The sequence below is a fragment of the Salmo salar genome, chromosome 16 (genome assembly GCF_965601325.2).
Source record: "Salmo salar chromosome 16, fSalSal1, whole genome shotgun sequence".
NCBI classification, from domain to species: domain Eukaryota; kingdom Metazoa; phylum Chordata; class Actinopteri; order Salmoniformes; family Salmonidae; genus Salmo; species Salmo salar.
In genome coordinates this window covers 46,185,156-46,200,382 of record NC_138306.1, presented here as the reverse complement: position 1 = coordinate 46,200,382, position 15,227 = coordinate 46,185,156, and the positions used below count along the sequence as shown (strand labels likewise).

General features: G+C 41.5%; 1 protein-coding gene across 2 annotated transcripts; it reads left to right on the top strand.

Annotated features, from left to right (window-relative positions):
- The first annotated feature begins 4,200 nt into the window (after window positions 1–4,200).
- LOC106573979 (cadherin-1) lies at window positions 4,201–15,227 on the top strand. 2 transcript variants are annotated; one of them, XM_014149461.3, is made up of 13 exons: window positions 4,201–4,339; window positions 11,573–11,612; window positions 11,771–11,808; window positions 11,917–12,057; window positions 12,147–12,302; window positions 12,386–12,530; window positions 12,660–12,832; window positions 12,919–13,047; window positions 13,202–13,387; window positions 13,567–13,808; window positions 14,015–14,154; window positions 14,275–14,499; window positions 14,639–15,227. In XM_014149461.3, exons 1-13 carry the CDS (start codon window positions 4,307–4,309, stop codon window positions 14,800–14,802), a joined length of 1,812 nt encoding a protein of 603 aa, XP_014004936.2. In that variant the 5' UTR covers window positions 4,201–4,306; the 3' UTR covers window positions 14,803–15,227. The 2 variants fall into 2 exon arrangements, with proteins under 2 accessions (XP_014004936.2, XP_014004935.2); XM_014149460.3 differs by having other exon boundaries at window positions 11,573–11,657.

The window sequence follows — 15,227 nt, the reverse complement described above, 5'->3', positions numbered from 1 at the left end:
AACAGATAGAAAAATGAGAGGCCAGTTTGAATAGTTCAAATTACAGCTCTTCTTACTTCCTCAAAATGTGTAAATGAGCTGAATAAAACAAAAAAGCCAAATGATGGAAACGTTTCTTTAACAAACTCCACATTGTCAGTGATCATTTTTGAGAACAAGATGCTTTTTGTAAATGTTCAAACTAGACTCTTTTATGGAGAAGGTAAAACTGTTGTTTTTATTCTAATTTGAATTAAGCGTTTGGTTCGTAGTCATCTTTGTCACCTCCAATCTGTATAATGAAACCTCCCACTGGCCACAAACTGGTTGAATCAGCCTTGTTTCAACGTCATTTGTCAACGTATTGTGACGTGGAATATACATTGGATTCAGGGTCATCAGGGGGGAATTTCTACTAAAGGATCATGTCGTCATGATAGCCACATTTCAACATAGACAATCCTTGTATAACATATGTAGAATTTGTTTCTTTAAGACAATGTCAGATCTTCAACTTTATATCCACTATTAGAAAAAAAATACAGTCTTGGCAGCAACTCCTACAGGAGAATTGATCTATCTACAGCTACCCCACAGAGTTTCTAAACCCAGAGCAACATCGCGAGACTTCCGGGATCACTTGCGAAACAGACCAAGCAGACCAGGCCGGGGTTTGGGGTTTGAGAAGTCAATGAGAGAAGTGATTTCTTTCCCTTCATTGTTAATTTTTCTCCAAATCTAAATGCACAAGGTACAACCTAGATTAGAGCAAATGTCTTAAGTAGTTGAACATATTATTACTCCAACCTTGTGAATGTGACAAAATTACATGCTTTCAAAAGGATTTGACAGCTTGCACATGCGCAGTTCGGTGCGAGATGAGCGTTATCCCCAATGACGTTTTTCTGCGCCTGAGTTTAGCTAGCCAATGACGCCATGACATCGCCTATAAGTGTGATCAGGGATTCCTATTGTAGAAGCAGTTTCTGCCTATCATTGTACTGTCTTTGGCTACCCTTTGGTGTCCCATCCAGGGTTTTTAACAAGCCCTGTTTATGATATTTGTCACTGATTATTACCAAAGTTCTATCGCGACAATGATTGTTGAGAGATCTCCACTTAAAAACAAAATAGATTCACTGTTGCTATTTAAGTCATTCCAAAGGGTAGGTTTAACAGAGCAAATGAAATGTAACCATACTTTATGAGTCATATACCGTATCATCAAACATGTTACTTAGTCATCAACAGCTATTGTTTCAATTCAACCCAGAATTCAACTCAAACTAGACCATACAATAGGCCTAGGGTTTCAAGCTCTGGTTAATTTCAAATGTGACAATATTGTAACAAATTCAGGGGGTAGCCCCAACCAGGACTCAAACCTTGTTCCATCAACTGTCAAGCCAACACCTTAACCATTACACCAAGAGGTCTGAGCCTCTTGACGATGTCGCTAGGTTTTGGGTTAAGGTCGCAATATGAACACCCTTCCTTCAGGAGAGCATGTCCCCACGCTTCTCTAAATCAAGTCCCTCACTTGTACACACCCCTCCGATGGCCTCACGGGCGCCATCTCACTTTTGATGACAATGAATGGAATTCAGGGTGTAGCCCAACCGGGACTCATCCCAGGGTCCAGTGACTGTCAAGCCAACACCTTAATCATTACGCTAAAATACCCGAACCTCTTGATGAGGTGGTTAGGTGTTGGATTAATGTCGCTACAGTATTCAGTCATTTCTCTATACCAAGTCCCTCTCTTGTACTCGCCACTCCAATGGCATCATCTCTCTTTTGACACCAATGTAGTGAATTCCGGGTGTTGGTTGAAATGGAGTTGTGAATTTCACTTTTGAAATTCAATATATAGCCTATTAACTCGTGGACAAGTTAACATATATTGGATTCACCTTTCCGACACCAACTCAACCAAAAATCTAAGTTAAAGAATGGGATTAAACATGTTCAGGATAGCATGCAAACGTCGCAGGTCTATGGAGATCTTCACAATTGCTATAATAATCTATGTAGAATCTCGAACGGTACTGATCACTTGCACCATGTACTTTTAATGTAATCTCAACTGCAATCCAGGTCATTTAGTTCTGCTATTAGATGAAGCACAGTGATAATAAATTAATCTGTTGTATTTGAACTTTTCTGTACTTTTAAAATGGTTGAAAGCGCAGTGATAGACATTTGGGTGACAACTGAACCAAAAAAATCTGACATTGTTTTTCCATTGGAATTTGGTTGTGCTACAGGGAGGAGGTGAGGGCTCTTGGAGTGTGGTGTCAGGAAAATAACCTCTCACTCAACATCAACAAAACAAAGGAGATGATCGTGGACTTCACGAAACAGCAGAGGGAGCACCCCTCATCCACATCAACGGGACAGCAGTGGAGAACAAGGAAAGTTTTAAGTTATTCGGCGTACATATCACTGACAAACTGAAATGGTCCACCCACACAGACAGTGTGGTGAAGAAGGTGCAACAGTGTGTCTTCAACCTCAGGAAGCTGAAGAAATTTGACTTGTCACCTAAAACCCACAAACCTTTACAGATGCACAATTGAGAGCATCCTGTCGGGCTGTATCACCAACTTATATGGCAACTGCACCGCCCACAACCGCAGGGCTCTCCAGAGGGTGGTGCGGTCTGCGCAACGCATCACCAGGGGCAAACTACCTGCCCTCCAGGACACCTACAGAACCCAATGTCACAGGAAAGCCAAAAAGATCATCAAGGACATCAACCACCCGAGCCACAGCCTGTTCACCCCCTACCATCCAGAAGGCGAGGTCAGTACAGGTGCATCAAAGCTGGGACCGAGAGACTGAAAAACAGCTTCTATCTCAAGGCCATCAGACTGTTAAAAAGCCATCACTAGCACAGAGAGGCTGTACATCCTTGAAATCATTGGCCACTTTAATAAATGGAACACTTAAATAATGCCACTTTAATAATGTTTGCATATCTTGCATTACTCATCTCATATGTATACACTGTTTTCTATACTATCTATTGCATCTTAGTGTCACTTCCTGGCCAGTATAAGGATTAATTGTTATTGTAGTTTGGTCAGGACGTGGCAGAGGGCATTTGGTTTATGTGGTTCGGGGTGGTGTTTTTTTTAAAAAGGGCATTTGATTTATGTATTCCGGGGTTTTTGGGCACTGTTCCTTGTTTATGTAATTCTATGTTTAGTCTAGGTAATCTGTTTCTATGTTGAGTTAATTGGGGTGGACTTCCAATTGAAGGCAGCTGTGTGGTGTTGCCTTTGATTGGAAGTCCTATATTATTTGGGTGTGTTTGTCTGTGTATTTGTGGGAGATTGTTTCTTGTCTAGCATGTATGAGCCTGAGAAGACTGTCGGTATATCTTGAGTTCGTTTTGTTGTTTTTGTGTTCATTTTGATTTAATAAATGTTCAAAATGAACAAACACAGTCCTGCTGCATTTTGGTCCTCCTTCACCGACGATAACCGTGACACTTAGCCTATGCCACTCTGACATTGCTCATCCATATATTTATATTAATACTTTCTTATTCCATTCCTTTACATAGATTTGTGTGTATTAGGTATTTCTTGTGGAATTGATAGATATTACTTGTTAGATATTGCTGCACTGTCGGAACTAGAAGTACAAGCATTTCACTACACTCGCAATAACATCTGCTAACCATGTGTATGTGACCAATAAAATTTGATTTGAAAAATGGTTGAAAGCATAGTGATAACACATTGGATATTCAACTAACTTTTGCCTGTCTTTTTGAGTGGGTGAATATAGGTTGTAATCACATTGATCAGCATCTCAACCAAATAACTCCCAATTATCCCTGTTGTAATTGCATGGTGTATCTCAGTGGCCTGTGGCTACCACACAACCCTTGAATCTGCAAACATGCACAACACATGTGTCTACTTTCTTGGTCATTAGTTTTTTACCAAGACTGCAAGAGTGTCATTTCTGCTTTTTGTTTCAAAACATTGTTGTGCCCTACTGATCATGGCCCTTCATCTGACTGCTTGTCCAGTCATTAGTTTATATATCTGAGGCCTTGTTAATACAACATTTATTTTCTCAATATTGTGGTAGTGATTGTTTTCTAATATATCCTTCAGTCCATGCAACCATTTTTCAAAACCATGTGATCTTTTGAAGAGTGTCACTTCTTGTTTCCATCAGGAAATTGTGGCTTGACAAACTGATATTTAATGCAAAACTGGTTGATGAGAAGTGTCACTTCAGTCAAATTGAGTTATTTTGTCACGTTTTTAATATTAATCAGTTGTTGAAATTACTAGTATTCTGACCGATGGCATATGACATCACCATCTTCTTGATCTGGGTGAGTTCTGGTTAAATTTGATTAATGAATAGGTCTATATTTTATGTTTACTACAAAGGAAAATCAAGAAATTAAATATTTTCTGAATGTGGGGCACACAAGTGCTTGACCCAATACCTTGTGCTTGTATACTCTACAACATTTATAAATATAAAGATTTATGCATATGATATCATATACTGTACCGCTTTGGCGTGACAGGTGAAGTACACTCCCTTCAATTTGTTTTTGGACATTGAAGCTAAAATTTAAATTAGGCTCTATACTACAGCATTTTGGACTTGAGATCAAATGTGTTAGATGAGGCGACAGTACAGAATGTCACCTATTATTTGAGTTTTTCTTTTAAACATATCTGTTTTACAGTTTAGAAATGAAAGCACTTTATTTATCTAGTTCCCTCCCATGTTAGTAAGTCATAAATATTTGGACAAATTCTCTTATAGTGTATAAAAGCAGTCAAAGGTTTAGGATTTGGTCCCATATTCCTTGCACACAATGACTACATCAAGTTTGAGACTCTAATCTTGTTGGATGCATTTGAAGTTTTTGTTTTTATGTTATGTTTTGCACAATAGGAACTAAACGGTGAATGGTGACTTGAATAATTTCCTTCTGAGATGTTTCTGAACATTTCAAGATAAATCCTGATAATCATGGCATTAAGAAAAATCATGAATAAATCATGAATAATGATGAGTAAGATGCCTTTCAGAGGCAACAACAAACATTCTAACATCTTATCATTACCAATAACAGGGGAGGTTAGCATTTTAATGGTGAAAATGCTTACCCCAAATTTGAAACTCACACGCAGCCTATGTATGCCGGTTAGGCTCTACACTGGTTATAAAGCTGATTAATGTGCTAAACTACCCCCTTCCTTCAAGAGAGCGTGTCCCCACGCTTCTCTAAATCAAGTTCCTCACATGTACACACCCCGATGGCCTCCAGTGACTGTCAGTTCAACAGTTTTTTAGGGGGTATGATCCTTGTGCCTCTGTAACCTTCTTTTAATTCACGGTTCATTCATAATTATCCATAATCATAGTAGGATCCACATGAATGTAGACGTGTTCATAAACATTTTCTATTCTTACTTAGAATAAAATTTACTCCAAAATGGCACAAAAAATTATTCGCCATTCTTTTAGTTCCTATTGGTCAAGGTCACACCAATCAGTATTATATCAGCCTATCAACAATAGAATTCCCGGGACATTCAGTGTAGGACCCCGGCACGGGCAGGCCAGATGTCAGAAACGTGCTTTCCCTACCATGACAAGCACTCCTACTACTCCTCCTCCTGTGGTCACACACCTTTGCTGTCTGATATTTTACTGTGCGTAAATCAACATTTATGTTGGGATTGTTAGCTAGCTCGCTAGCGTTAGAATTTCCGTTACGAATGCATTAGTATTTAGCATTCCTGTTAGCGATAAACCGCAGTTCTCACGAGTGCTGCAAGGCTATTTTCTGTGTTCACCGCTCATGGTTAATGTGTTCATGTTGTGTAGACGTACTTACAATACTGCATTGTTTACATGAGTATATTTACCATTTCTACAAGATCCATAGCCTGTGTAGGTTGTCATGTGAACACACATTTCCTGCTACAGTGGTACAGCCCTTGCTGTTATATACATTCCTGTGCTTTCCTTGTTAGTCAAGTCATGCATACAGTATCAGAGCTATAATCTTTTACCTCTTTGTTTTCAGAATCACAATCAGTTTTAGACACCATTACTGTGTGTGTGTGTGTGTGTGCGTGTGTTGATCATTTTTGAAACCTCCTGGAACTGAAATACTGCTTCCTCGTGTTCTGGACGGACACACTGTGGTGGTTGCTACCGGCCTAAAACCAGCACCTACGTTTCCCCACCTATTTTTCCTGGTCCTTTCTAGCTGGATCCAGTAACTGCTACAGCCCAAGGATGCCAGTTAACAGAGAAGATCTTCCACAAGATGTGGTCTATCTGCGCCGACCAGCTCACCTGCAACAATATCTTGATAATTATGGCATGGCTACAAGTCAAGGAACAGACTACCACACACATACACTTACCACTCCTACCAGGGAGAGCAGCTAGAAGGTTCTCTTGAGCACTCGAGACATGACATACTGCATTCAAAATGACCTACTTCCCCTTCAACGACTCATCACCGGTCCAAGTCACCACCCAGGCTGACCAGCAGAATAGAGGACAGAGCCTCTCCCTTTTCATCGGTTGCTAATTCACCGGGTTCCCACCTCAAGCTAACCTCGACCAGAGATCGCCAAGATCAGGGCTGAACCTCGACCAGAGATTCTGAGGATCAGCATCGAACCTCAACCAGATATCACCGGGATCAGCGTTGACCTGAGCGTGGACTGCCAGTGACAACCGGAGAGGAGGCACTGTGTTTACACAGCCAGCGTGACGAGATTGATGAGCTCATAGAAGCGGTCAGGAAGATGGAGGGTTCCTACAGTCCACCATCGCCAGTACTTACCTGATGGACACTGCCAGTTATTACCTGACTGTTTCAGCCAGTCCTTCAACAGTTATCCCCTCTTACAACTGAAAGGTGTCTTAGAGAGGGAGAACAGGGACCTGGGCCACCAAGCTGCCCAAAAACATGACATCTCAGAGATTGTCATGCAATAGATACTGAAACAGAAGCGCCAGATTGAGTTTCTGCTGCACCAGCGCTGCCAACTCCACGAAGCCAGAAGTTGCTTGAGAAGCTACGGCCTTCCACATCAGCTTCACCATCAGTCTTGGTTTTGTATCCAACCCTTGCTATGGACTCCCTCACAGCGTTGCTACAGCATTCTCCATGGCCTGAGGAACTACCAGAGCTCACCACCACTGTGCTCCAGCCAACCCCAGAAATGACGATCAAGCCTGCTCTGACCATGGAGCTCAAGTTAGTAGTGGGGCCTACTACACCTGCTCCTGCCATGGAGCCTCAGCTTGCCACTCCCACCGCTGTGCTTCATCCAGCTCCTGCTATGGAGTCTCAACTGGATCAACTCTCGGGAAGCACCCCACCATGCTCCAACATGCTACTGCCGCGGACTCTCAACTGGTTCCCACAGTGGTACCCTCACTCTCTCCATTGACAGAGATTCTGCCGACCCCCTGTTCTGGACCCAAGATCAATCCACACCTCCCTGCCTGATCGGGAGCAGGAAGACCTACAGCTTTATCCATGGACAGAGGAGCTACCTTAGCTGACCCTGAGAGAGCACCCTACCACTGTGCTCTAAACTGATGTCTCCGAATGTCAGCTGGTCCAATATGTGGGAGTCCAGCTTGCAGCCGTTGTATGTGACAAGTCCAGCCCTGCCACTCAGACCTCTCCGGTCCATGTCTGGTGGGAACCACCTAGTCCATCCTTTTATGTCCAGCCTGCTGCTGTCCAAAGACGCCCTGGGTTTCCCCTCCAGTCTTTACAGTTCATGTCTGCTATCCAGGTCCTGTCAGATTCGGCCTGGTGGGACCTGCCTTTAGCAGTCTTGGGGTTTATGCTAGCCCCTCTGAACTGTGTCCCGCTAGTTCCAGCCATGGGAGACCCGCCTCACGTCCCTGTAGAGGACCCACCTCACCGAGGTGTCCAGTATCCTGTCATAGGTGACACCTCACCTTCTGTCCTACTAGGTCCTCAGTCTATAGCCCCTATAGTGCCAGTAGGTCCAGAGCATCTTAGCCCTCAGTTCCCTGATCACCTAGTGTCTTCAGTCACCTGCTATGCTAGGTCTCCAGTTATCACAGTAGGCCCAGAGCTTTCCGTCCTAATAACCCTAATATCCCCTAGCTCAGTCTGAAGCCCAATCAGGCTCCAAGTCACTAGCTCTGTCAGGCCACATGTGGTCACATTACCTGTGTCTGATATTTTATTGTGCGTGCATCTAAAAGTAGCTAGCTCGCGCTCCCGCTCGTGTTAGCGCTAACATTAGCATTTCCAATCAGAATGAATGAGTATTTAGCGTGCCTGTTAGTGATTAGCTGTTTGTTAGCATTTCTCACTTGTGGTGTTAGGTTCATTTCTGTGTATATCGCTCATGCTAACCTTTTACCTCAGTGGGCTAAATCAAGGTCACATAGTGTTTCTTGTTAGTCTTAAACAAATCTACTTCGAAACAAAAGTATACACCTCACACACATGGTTATGGGCTTTAAGAAAGGCACCTGTTCCAATCCAGATATCGAGTTGAAATGTATTGGCAAAAACATTATCCAAAAGAAACCTCAAATGCATCCATCAAGTTTGTATTGTCACAAGCTTGATGTAGAATATGCAACCAAATACTAAACTTGGACTATTTTTTAACACACCATGGGCCGATTTCCCAGACAAGGCTTAAGCCTAGTCCCAGACTAAAATGCCTGTTTGAGCTGTCTTAACTCAAAGCGACTTGCACAGACTTATCTTAAAATAGTCATAGATTTAGCCTGTTCTGGATTAAACAAAGCCGACTGCAAGAGGGAGGATTAAAGCTACTCTAGGACTAAATTGCAGTTTAAGTGAATCCTTCAAAGAGGCAAGTTTAACTTCTGCTTAGTACTGTTTGTGAGGGAGCATGGACTATTTGGAATTTTTTAATTAAGACCAACCTGCACTACAAAGGCCGAGTTCTTGTGGATAGGCGTAATCCATGAAATTACTTTGATGAAATAGCTTTTCGAGACCTCTTTAGTATGTAGAAAGAAAATGCATTGGAGATATCTTTGCTTGAGCCTCGACTTTCCTCTCGGTCTCAAAGAGGAAGGCCTTCACCCAATTCTCTCCAAGTTCTGATCATTTTGAGGTTTTTGGCATCTGGAATCTTTCATTGTGAAACTGTTGATTTGTGTGGTGCCAGTGAAGCAACTGTGTAGAATAGTTCAAAGTCTGCTGGGACATTTGTGAACTGTGGAGTCTTTACATCAAGTTTCCTGATGCTGCTGGCCAAGGCAACTATAAAGTACAATTCTCTGAATATGGGCACTTCCCAGGAGTGATTGGCTGTATAGATGGATGTCATGTTCCCATCAAGTGTCCATCAACTCCTGATGCTGAGGAGTACAGGAACCGTAAGAACTGGTTTTCCATCAATGTTCAGGGTGTATGCACACCTAATTTAGAGTTTTCAAACATTGTTGCTCGTTGGAAAGGTCCAGCTCTTCAATGGGTAATCAGTTGTAGAGAGGATAACATAGTGGACTACTGTAAAGAGAATTTTGTTCTCAATGTTCATAAACTGAACTTCAATTAAAATACTCAGTCTACAACCCTGAATTTGTAAGATTCTGGTTGAATAACACAGAGTCCCAGCTTACAATAGTCAAATATGTTTATTCACAAGAGCGCTCTCCAGTCCATTGTACAGAGACATGATTTTTATAGTTCACTCCTTCCTTACACACACACACACACACACACACATATTAAGGCCCCTGATCTCTTAACTCTGTAGCTCATTACCCAGCAGACAGTTTCATTCCCCTGAGATTAGGGAAACCTTGAGGGGTACTCCCTCTCATATCTTAAACCCTCAGAGTTCAAGCTAGGGCAGGTCAACCACAGTTTAACAGTTCTTGGTGGTTAAACACAGACACACATTCTTCTCGTTCCCAGTCCAACCTTGTTAGATTTATGCTTAACCTTTTAGTTACTCATTCTACATGCTATATAGACCATATCCCTATTAGTTAAGTTTCAGGGTAGAATTATTTAATCATTACATTCAAACATAAATCCCTTAACTACTACTTGGTGACAGTGGATATGGTCAGAGTAACTTTTTATTCACGCCATACGTAAATCCCACAACCGCTGAGCAGCAAAGATACAACCAAGCTCATATCTGCACGAGAGGGATGGTCGAACGTATGTTTGGAGTATGTAAAAATCTATTCCAGTGTTTACGCAATACACTTCGTTTCAAGCCAAAAAGATGCTGCAAGGTGATCATTGCTACAGCTGTGCTGCACAACTACCTGAAGCAGCATTGCTGTCCTGATCCTCCAATGGAAGATCAGGATCAAGCAGATGTGCCCATGGCTGAGGCAGGCAATGACCAACGAGGACTTGCACAGAGTTGCTTTCACATTGCAGCACTTCAAATAGATGGAATGCATTTAAATATGGAATGTATTCATTATGGCTTATTTTTGCTTTGATAATGTTTGTTCTGTACAAAATTAAAATAGTGTGCAGATAAATTTAAATGAGTGACTAAACCAAGGCTGGTTTAAAATGTAGTTTGTGGTGATCAATAAACTCACTCATGAATATCCAAACGACAAAACATTCATTTTTTACATGTCATATTGTTCACCATGCTGGTAATCACAACTGTCTCGTTACTGTCTCTCTCTTCAAACTTCATATCCAATTCAACCTGTAGAATTGCTATCTTCATTTCATGTTCTTCCTTCAGATATTTCATTTCATTCTCATGAAATTCTCTGGCTAATCCCAGGTGTTCTCATTTAGGCTTAATTACCTTACTCCAGGACTCCATTGTCTCCTACTAACTAAGCTACGTTCATGAAAGCTACTTAATGTCACACCCTGATCAGTTTCACCTGTCCTTGTTATTGTCTCCACCCCCTCCAGGTGTCGCTTGTTATCCCTGGTGTATATATCCCTGTGTTATCTTTCTCTCTGTGCCAGTTTGTCTTGTATGTTCCAAGTCAACCAGTGGCTTTGCGCCTGCCTGGTTCTATTCTCTTTTACAAGTCCTACTGGTTTTGACCCTTGCCTTTTTTCTGGACTCTGTACCTGCCTGCCCTGACCTTGAGCCTGCCTGCCACACTATACCTCCTGGACTCTGAACTGGTTTTGACCTTTAGCCTGTCCACGACCATGCTCTTGCCTACCCCCTTTTGGATACAATAAATATCAGACTCAAACCATCTGCCTCCCGTGTCTGCATCTGTGTCTCGCCTCATACCTTTATACATTAATGTCCTCGTTTAACTAGTACACATTAAGGCCTATTCCTGGCTTAGATTATGAAACCCGGCCCTAAATGTGAATATGTCCAAATACTTTTTAAAATAGGGGGACTAAATGCATAAAGTGCTTTCATCTTTGAAAACATGCTCAAAAAGCTGGCATTCTGTATTGTCACCTAATATTAAACATTCTGTAAAAGGCTGGAATGTAGAGCCAAATTAAACCATTTAACTTCACTGTCCAATAACATATGGAGGGAAGTGTAGATCATGTTTTTCAATATTGTTTTCCTTCGAACCTCAGGGTTGGGTCCTGGGGAGAATGTCTGAGACTTTACAGTCAGGTAATGGCTTTGACTTTCCACTGACTGGAGGGGAAGAAACTGAGGGTGACTTATTTTACTGTTTAGAATATTATATTGCATTATACAGAGTAGTAGCAACATACTGTAGTGGCATTGTTTGCTTTAAAACTGTTCATATTCATTTGATCTCCTCACAGAGGGCTTCGGCCATGAGGATGCTGGCATTGTCTTTCAGGTGAGAATGTGGATCTTACAACTTGTGTCAGTGTCAGTTTCATTCCTCTAACTCTAATCATAGGGCTGGTCTAATTTTTCTCAGTTTGAACAAATATTTTTGGCACAGCCTAAATATCATGCAAGTCTTCCAGTTCTGGAGTTTCCAAAGCCTTTGGTAGGTCTGGTGAGAAGGAAAAGGGATTGGGTCGTTCCTCCCATCAACTTCCCAGAGAACGACAGAGGCCCTTACCCCAAGATTATGGTGCAGGTCAGTGATTGTAGATTTATGTTGGCAGGAAATATGGTTGGTTCAGGATTTTGCTCTGGTTTTAACATTGTTAATATGTACATATTCAGATTAGGTCCAACAATGATAAAGAGATGAAGATCCAGTACAGCATCACTGGTTCTGGAGCAGATCAACCCCCTGTGGGACTGTTCATTGTGGACAGAAACTCTGGGTATCTCTATGTGACCCAGCCTTTGGACAGAGAGAGACAAGACAAACATCTGGTAATGTGAGTTTGTTTTGCCTTTTAAATTCTAGAGAATTGAATGCATGTTATTTTAACATTTTTCTATCTTTTCCCCTTTAGCTTTTGGCTCATGCTGTTGCAGTTGGTGCGGGTATAGCAGAAGACCCCATGGAGATCATTGTTAGAGTAATTGATATGAATGACAACAAGCCGGTTTTCACTCTAGTTCCTTTTAAAGGGCTTGTCCCTGAAGCATCCATACCAGGTGTGTCTCAGTCAACATTGAGTCAAATACACTCAGCTGAGTTTTAGAATAAAAGTACAATATCAATATTCAATATATTTTTTATTGTCATCCATGAAAAGAATTTATGTTGAAATATTTTCTTCTCAGGCTTTGAGTTCATGCAGGTCACAGCCACCGATGCAGATGAGCCTGGCTCAGCCAATTCTGATGTCAGATACTCTATTATAAATCAGGAACCTGAACTGCCGAGTCCCAACATGTTTGTCATGAACCCTGTCACAGGAGCGATTCAGGTCAATGCTGCTGGACTGGACAGAGAGGTTAGTGGCTATACTACTAGCATACAATTTTAACTTACAGTAACCGCTACATTTCACAATGTGCTCCATCTGGTGTCATTTTCCAGAATATTCCAAAATATACATTGGAAATCCAAGCTGTTGATTTGGAGGGCAATGGTCTGACATCTTTCGGAAAATCCATTATTACTGTAGCGGACAGCAATGACATAGCTCCTGAATTTGAGAAGTCTTCGGTAAGTGTACAATCAGCAAACCGTACCGCTCATTAAACAGTAAAGGTGACTTGAAGAGGGAAATATTTTGATTGAAGGAGCTGATGTGAGGAAAATATGATGAACTTGATGAATGGCATACAGCACATGTTCTCTTCATGTATTTTCTTTTCAGAACACGGTGTCTGTCCCAGAGAATAAAGTGAATGCCCTGGTGGTCAAAATGCCAGTGAGTGATGGAGATGAGCCACACTCTTCCAACTGGGCCACCAAGTACAGGATTGTAGATGGAGACCCAGGTGGAATGTTCACTGTAAGCACTGGACCTAGCAGACTGGAAGGAATCATTACCACAGCCAAGGTACCTGCTTGGTTTCTTTGTTTCTTTTTTCAGATGAGTATGTGAATGGAACCCAGTTACAGAAAATACGTATTTGACAGAGGTCTGAATTTCACTGTAGATCAATACAAATATTTTACACAATTGTTGATGTTTTTGTCATTGTGTCATGAACCTGGCTGTGTCTCGTTCCTGTTTAGCCCCTTGACTTTGAGAAGAACAATCACTACACCCTGTTGGTGACTGTGGAGAATGAGGTCCCATTTGCCACCACCCTGCCCACCTCCACTGCCACAGTCCAGGTGAATGTGGAGGATAGGAATGATGTCCCTGTCTTTGACCCAGTGGAAAAGTTTTTTTCCGTATCTGAACACCTGCCAGTGGACAGTGATTTGGTTCTGTATACAGCCATTGATCCAGACATCATGGCACATAAACTCATGTGAGTTCATGAAACTTTCTGTTATCTGCAATTTATTGAATTAAGTTGAGGTCCTGGTATAAATATGGAGACAGATACATTATTCTGACAAGTCAATTCAATGATATACAAGGCCTTTATGATAAAGTACATTGATGCATATGCATTAAGATTGCAAGAAGCCTTGTGAATGGCGACGTTTTAACTCAATATACTGTATGTTCTAGGTATCGCATGGACAGAGATCCTGCTAAATGGCTGGACATCAACAACGAGACCGGAATGATCAAAACCAAACACCCCCTGGACAGAGAATCTCCCTTTGTCAAAGATGGCAAATACAGAGTTGTCATTCTCGCCATCAAAGGTGGAATTCTGATTTTGTTGTAATCTTGTTCACCAGCAGGCTTCAACCTGGTAACAAGGTTCATTTAGTTGACTTCTTCATTACTCCTTTTGATAAAAGTATCTTGTTTTGGGTTATCAGATGAAATCCCTGCCACTGGAACTGGAACCATTCTGATAGAGCTGGAAGATGTAAACGACAATGCTCCGACTATTGATGACACCCCGTTGAAGCTCTGTAACCAAGACCCCCGTCTAGTGCATTTAGCTGTGACAGACAGAGACGGTCCAGGCTTTGCTGAACCCTTCAGTGTAGAACTTCTGGAAGGGTCCAATATGTATTGCACTGCCCAAATGGACAAAACAGGTGTGTATTGCTTTTCACATTCACTCTACATTAGTCTGTTCATTTGTATTCAAAATAATTTCAACAGACCAAGTATGTTCTTTTGACAACATTGTTCACATTCAAAGTTGAAATGTGTCCCATTTTTCTCCTGTCCCAGGAACTGTGGTTGAATTAACATTCAAGGCCATGAGGGAGCAGAGAAACTTCTACATTAATCTGAGGGTCACTGATGCTGGCGGGCTGAACCAAGACCATGTCATTCACGTCACCATGAACGAGGACAGCTGCATGACCTGGAGGGATTTCTGTGTTAGACCCTGACATATATGACATTTTCTTAGCATTTTTATAGCTTGCAGAGCTGAATTGCTTGTTTTGGGAAGGGTGTCACTTTATTTGACAGCAGAGGTATGTCATAAAGCCAGAAATGAGTAGAAAAATTCACAGCTAATTTGCCCGTATTTTTTCCATCAAAGTACTGAAAATTTTTCGGAATTACTTATGTCAAGACATGTTTTTTAGTTCACATTTTCTATTTGTGTTTGCTAGCTGTGTGTGCATTTTTACATTTCAATGCAAATATGGGTTTGTATACATTTCCTAGGGAACTGTTGAGATATTTTACCATTGTTGAGAAGGTTGCTTGTTTTTTATTTCCATGGAGAACATGATCATTTGCATGCTTGCAGAGAGCTTTATGCATGTTTCTAATTTAAATTGAATAAAGCCTTTTTGGTTCATTCTCA

Excerpts from the sequence above, each read along its gene's own strand:
- LOC106573979 (XM_014149460.3), top strand. The coding sequence starts at position 4,307 with ATGGCATATGACATCACCATCTTCTTGATCTGG. Across the intron at positions 12,833-12,918 it reads CTGCTGGACTGGACAGAGAG|AATATTCCAAAATATACATT; the intron begins GTTAGTGGCTAT and ends GTCATTTTCCAG. Across the intron at positions 13,048-13,201 it reads CTGAATTTGAGAAGTCTTCG|AACACGGTGTCTGTCCCAGA; the intron begins GTAAGTGTACAA and ends TTTTCTTTTCAG.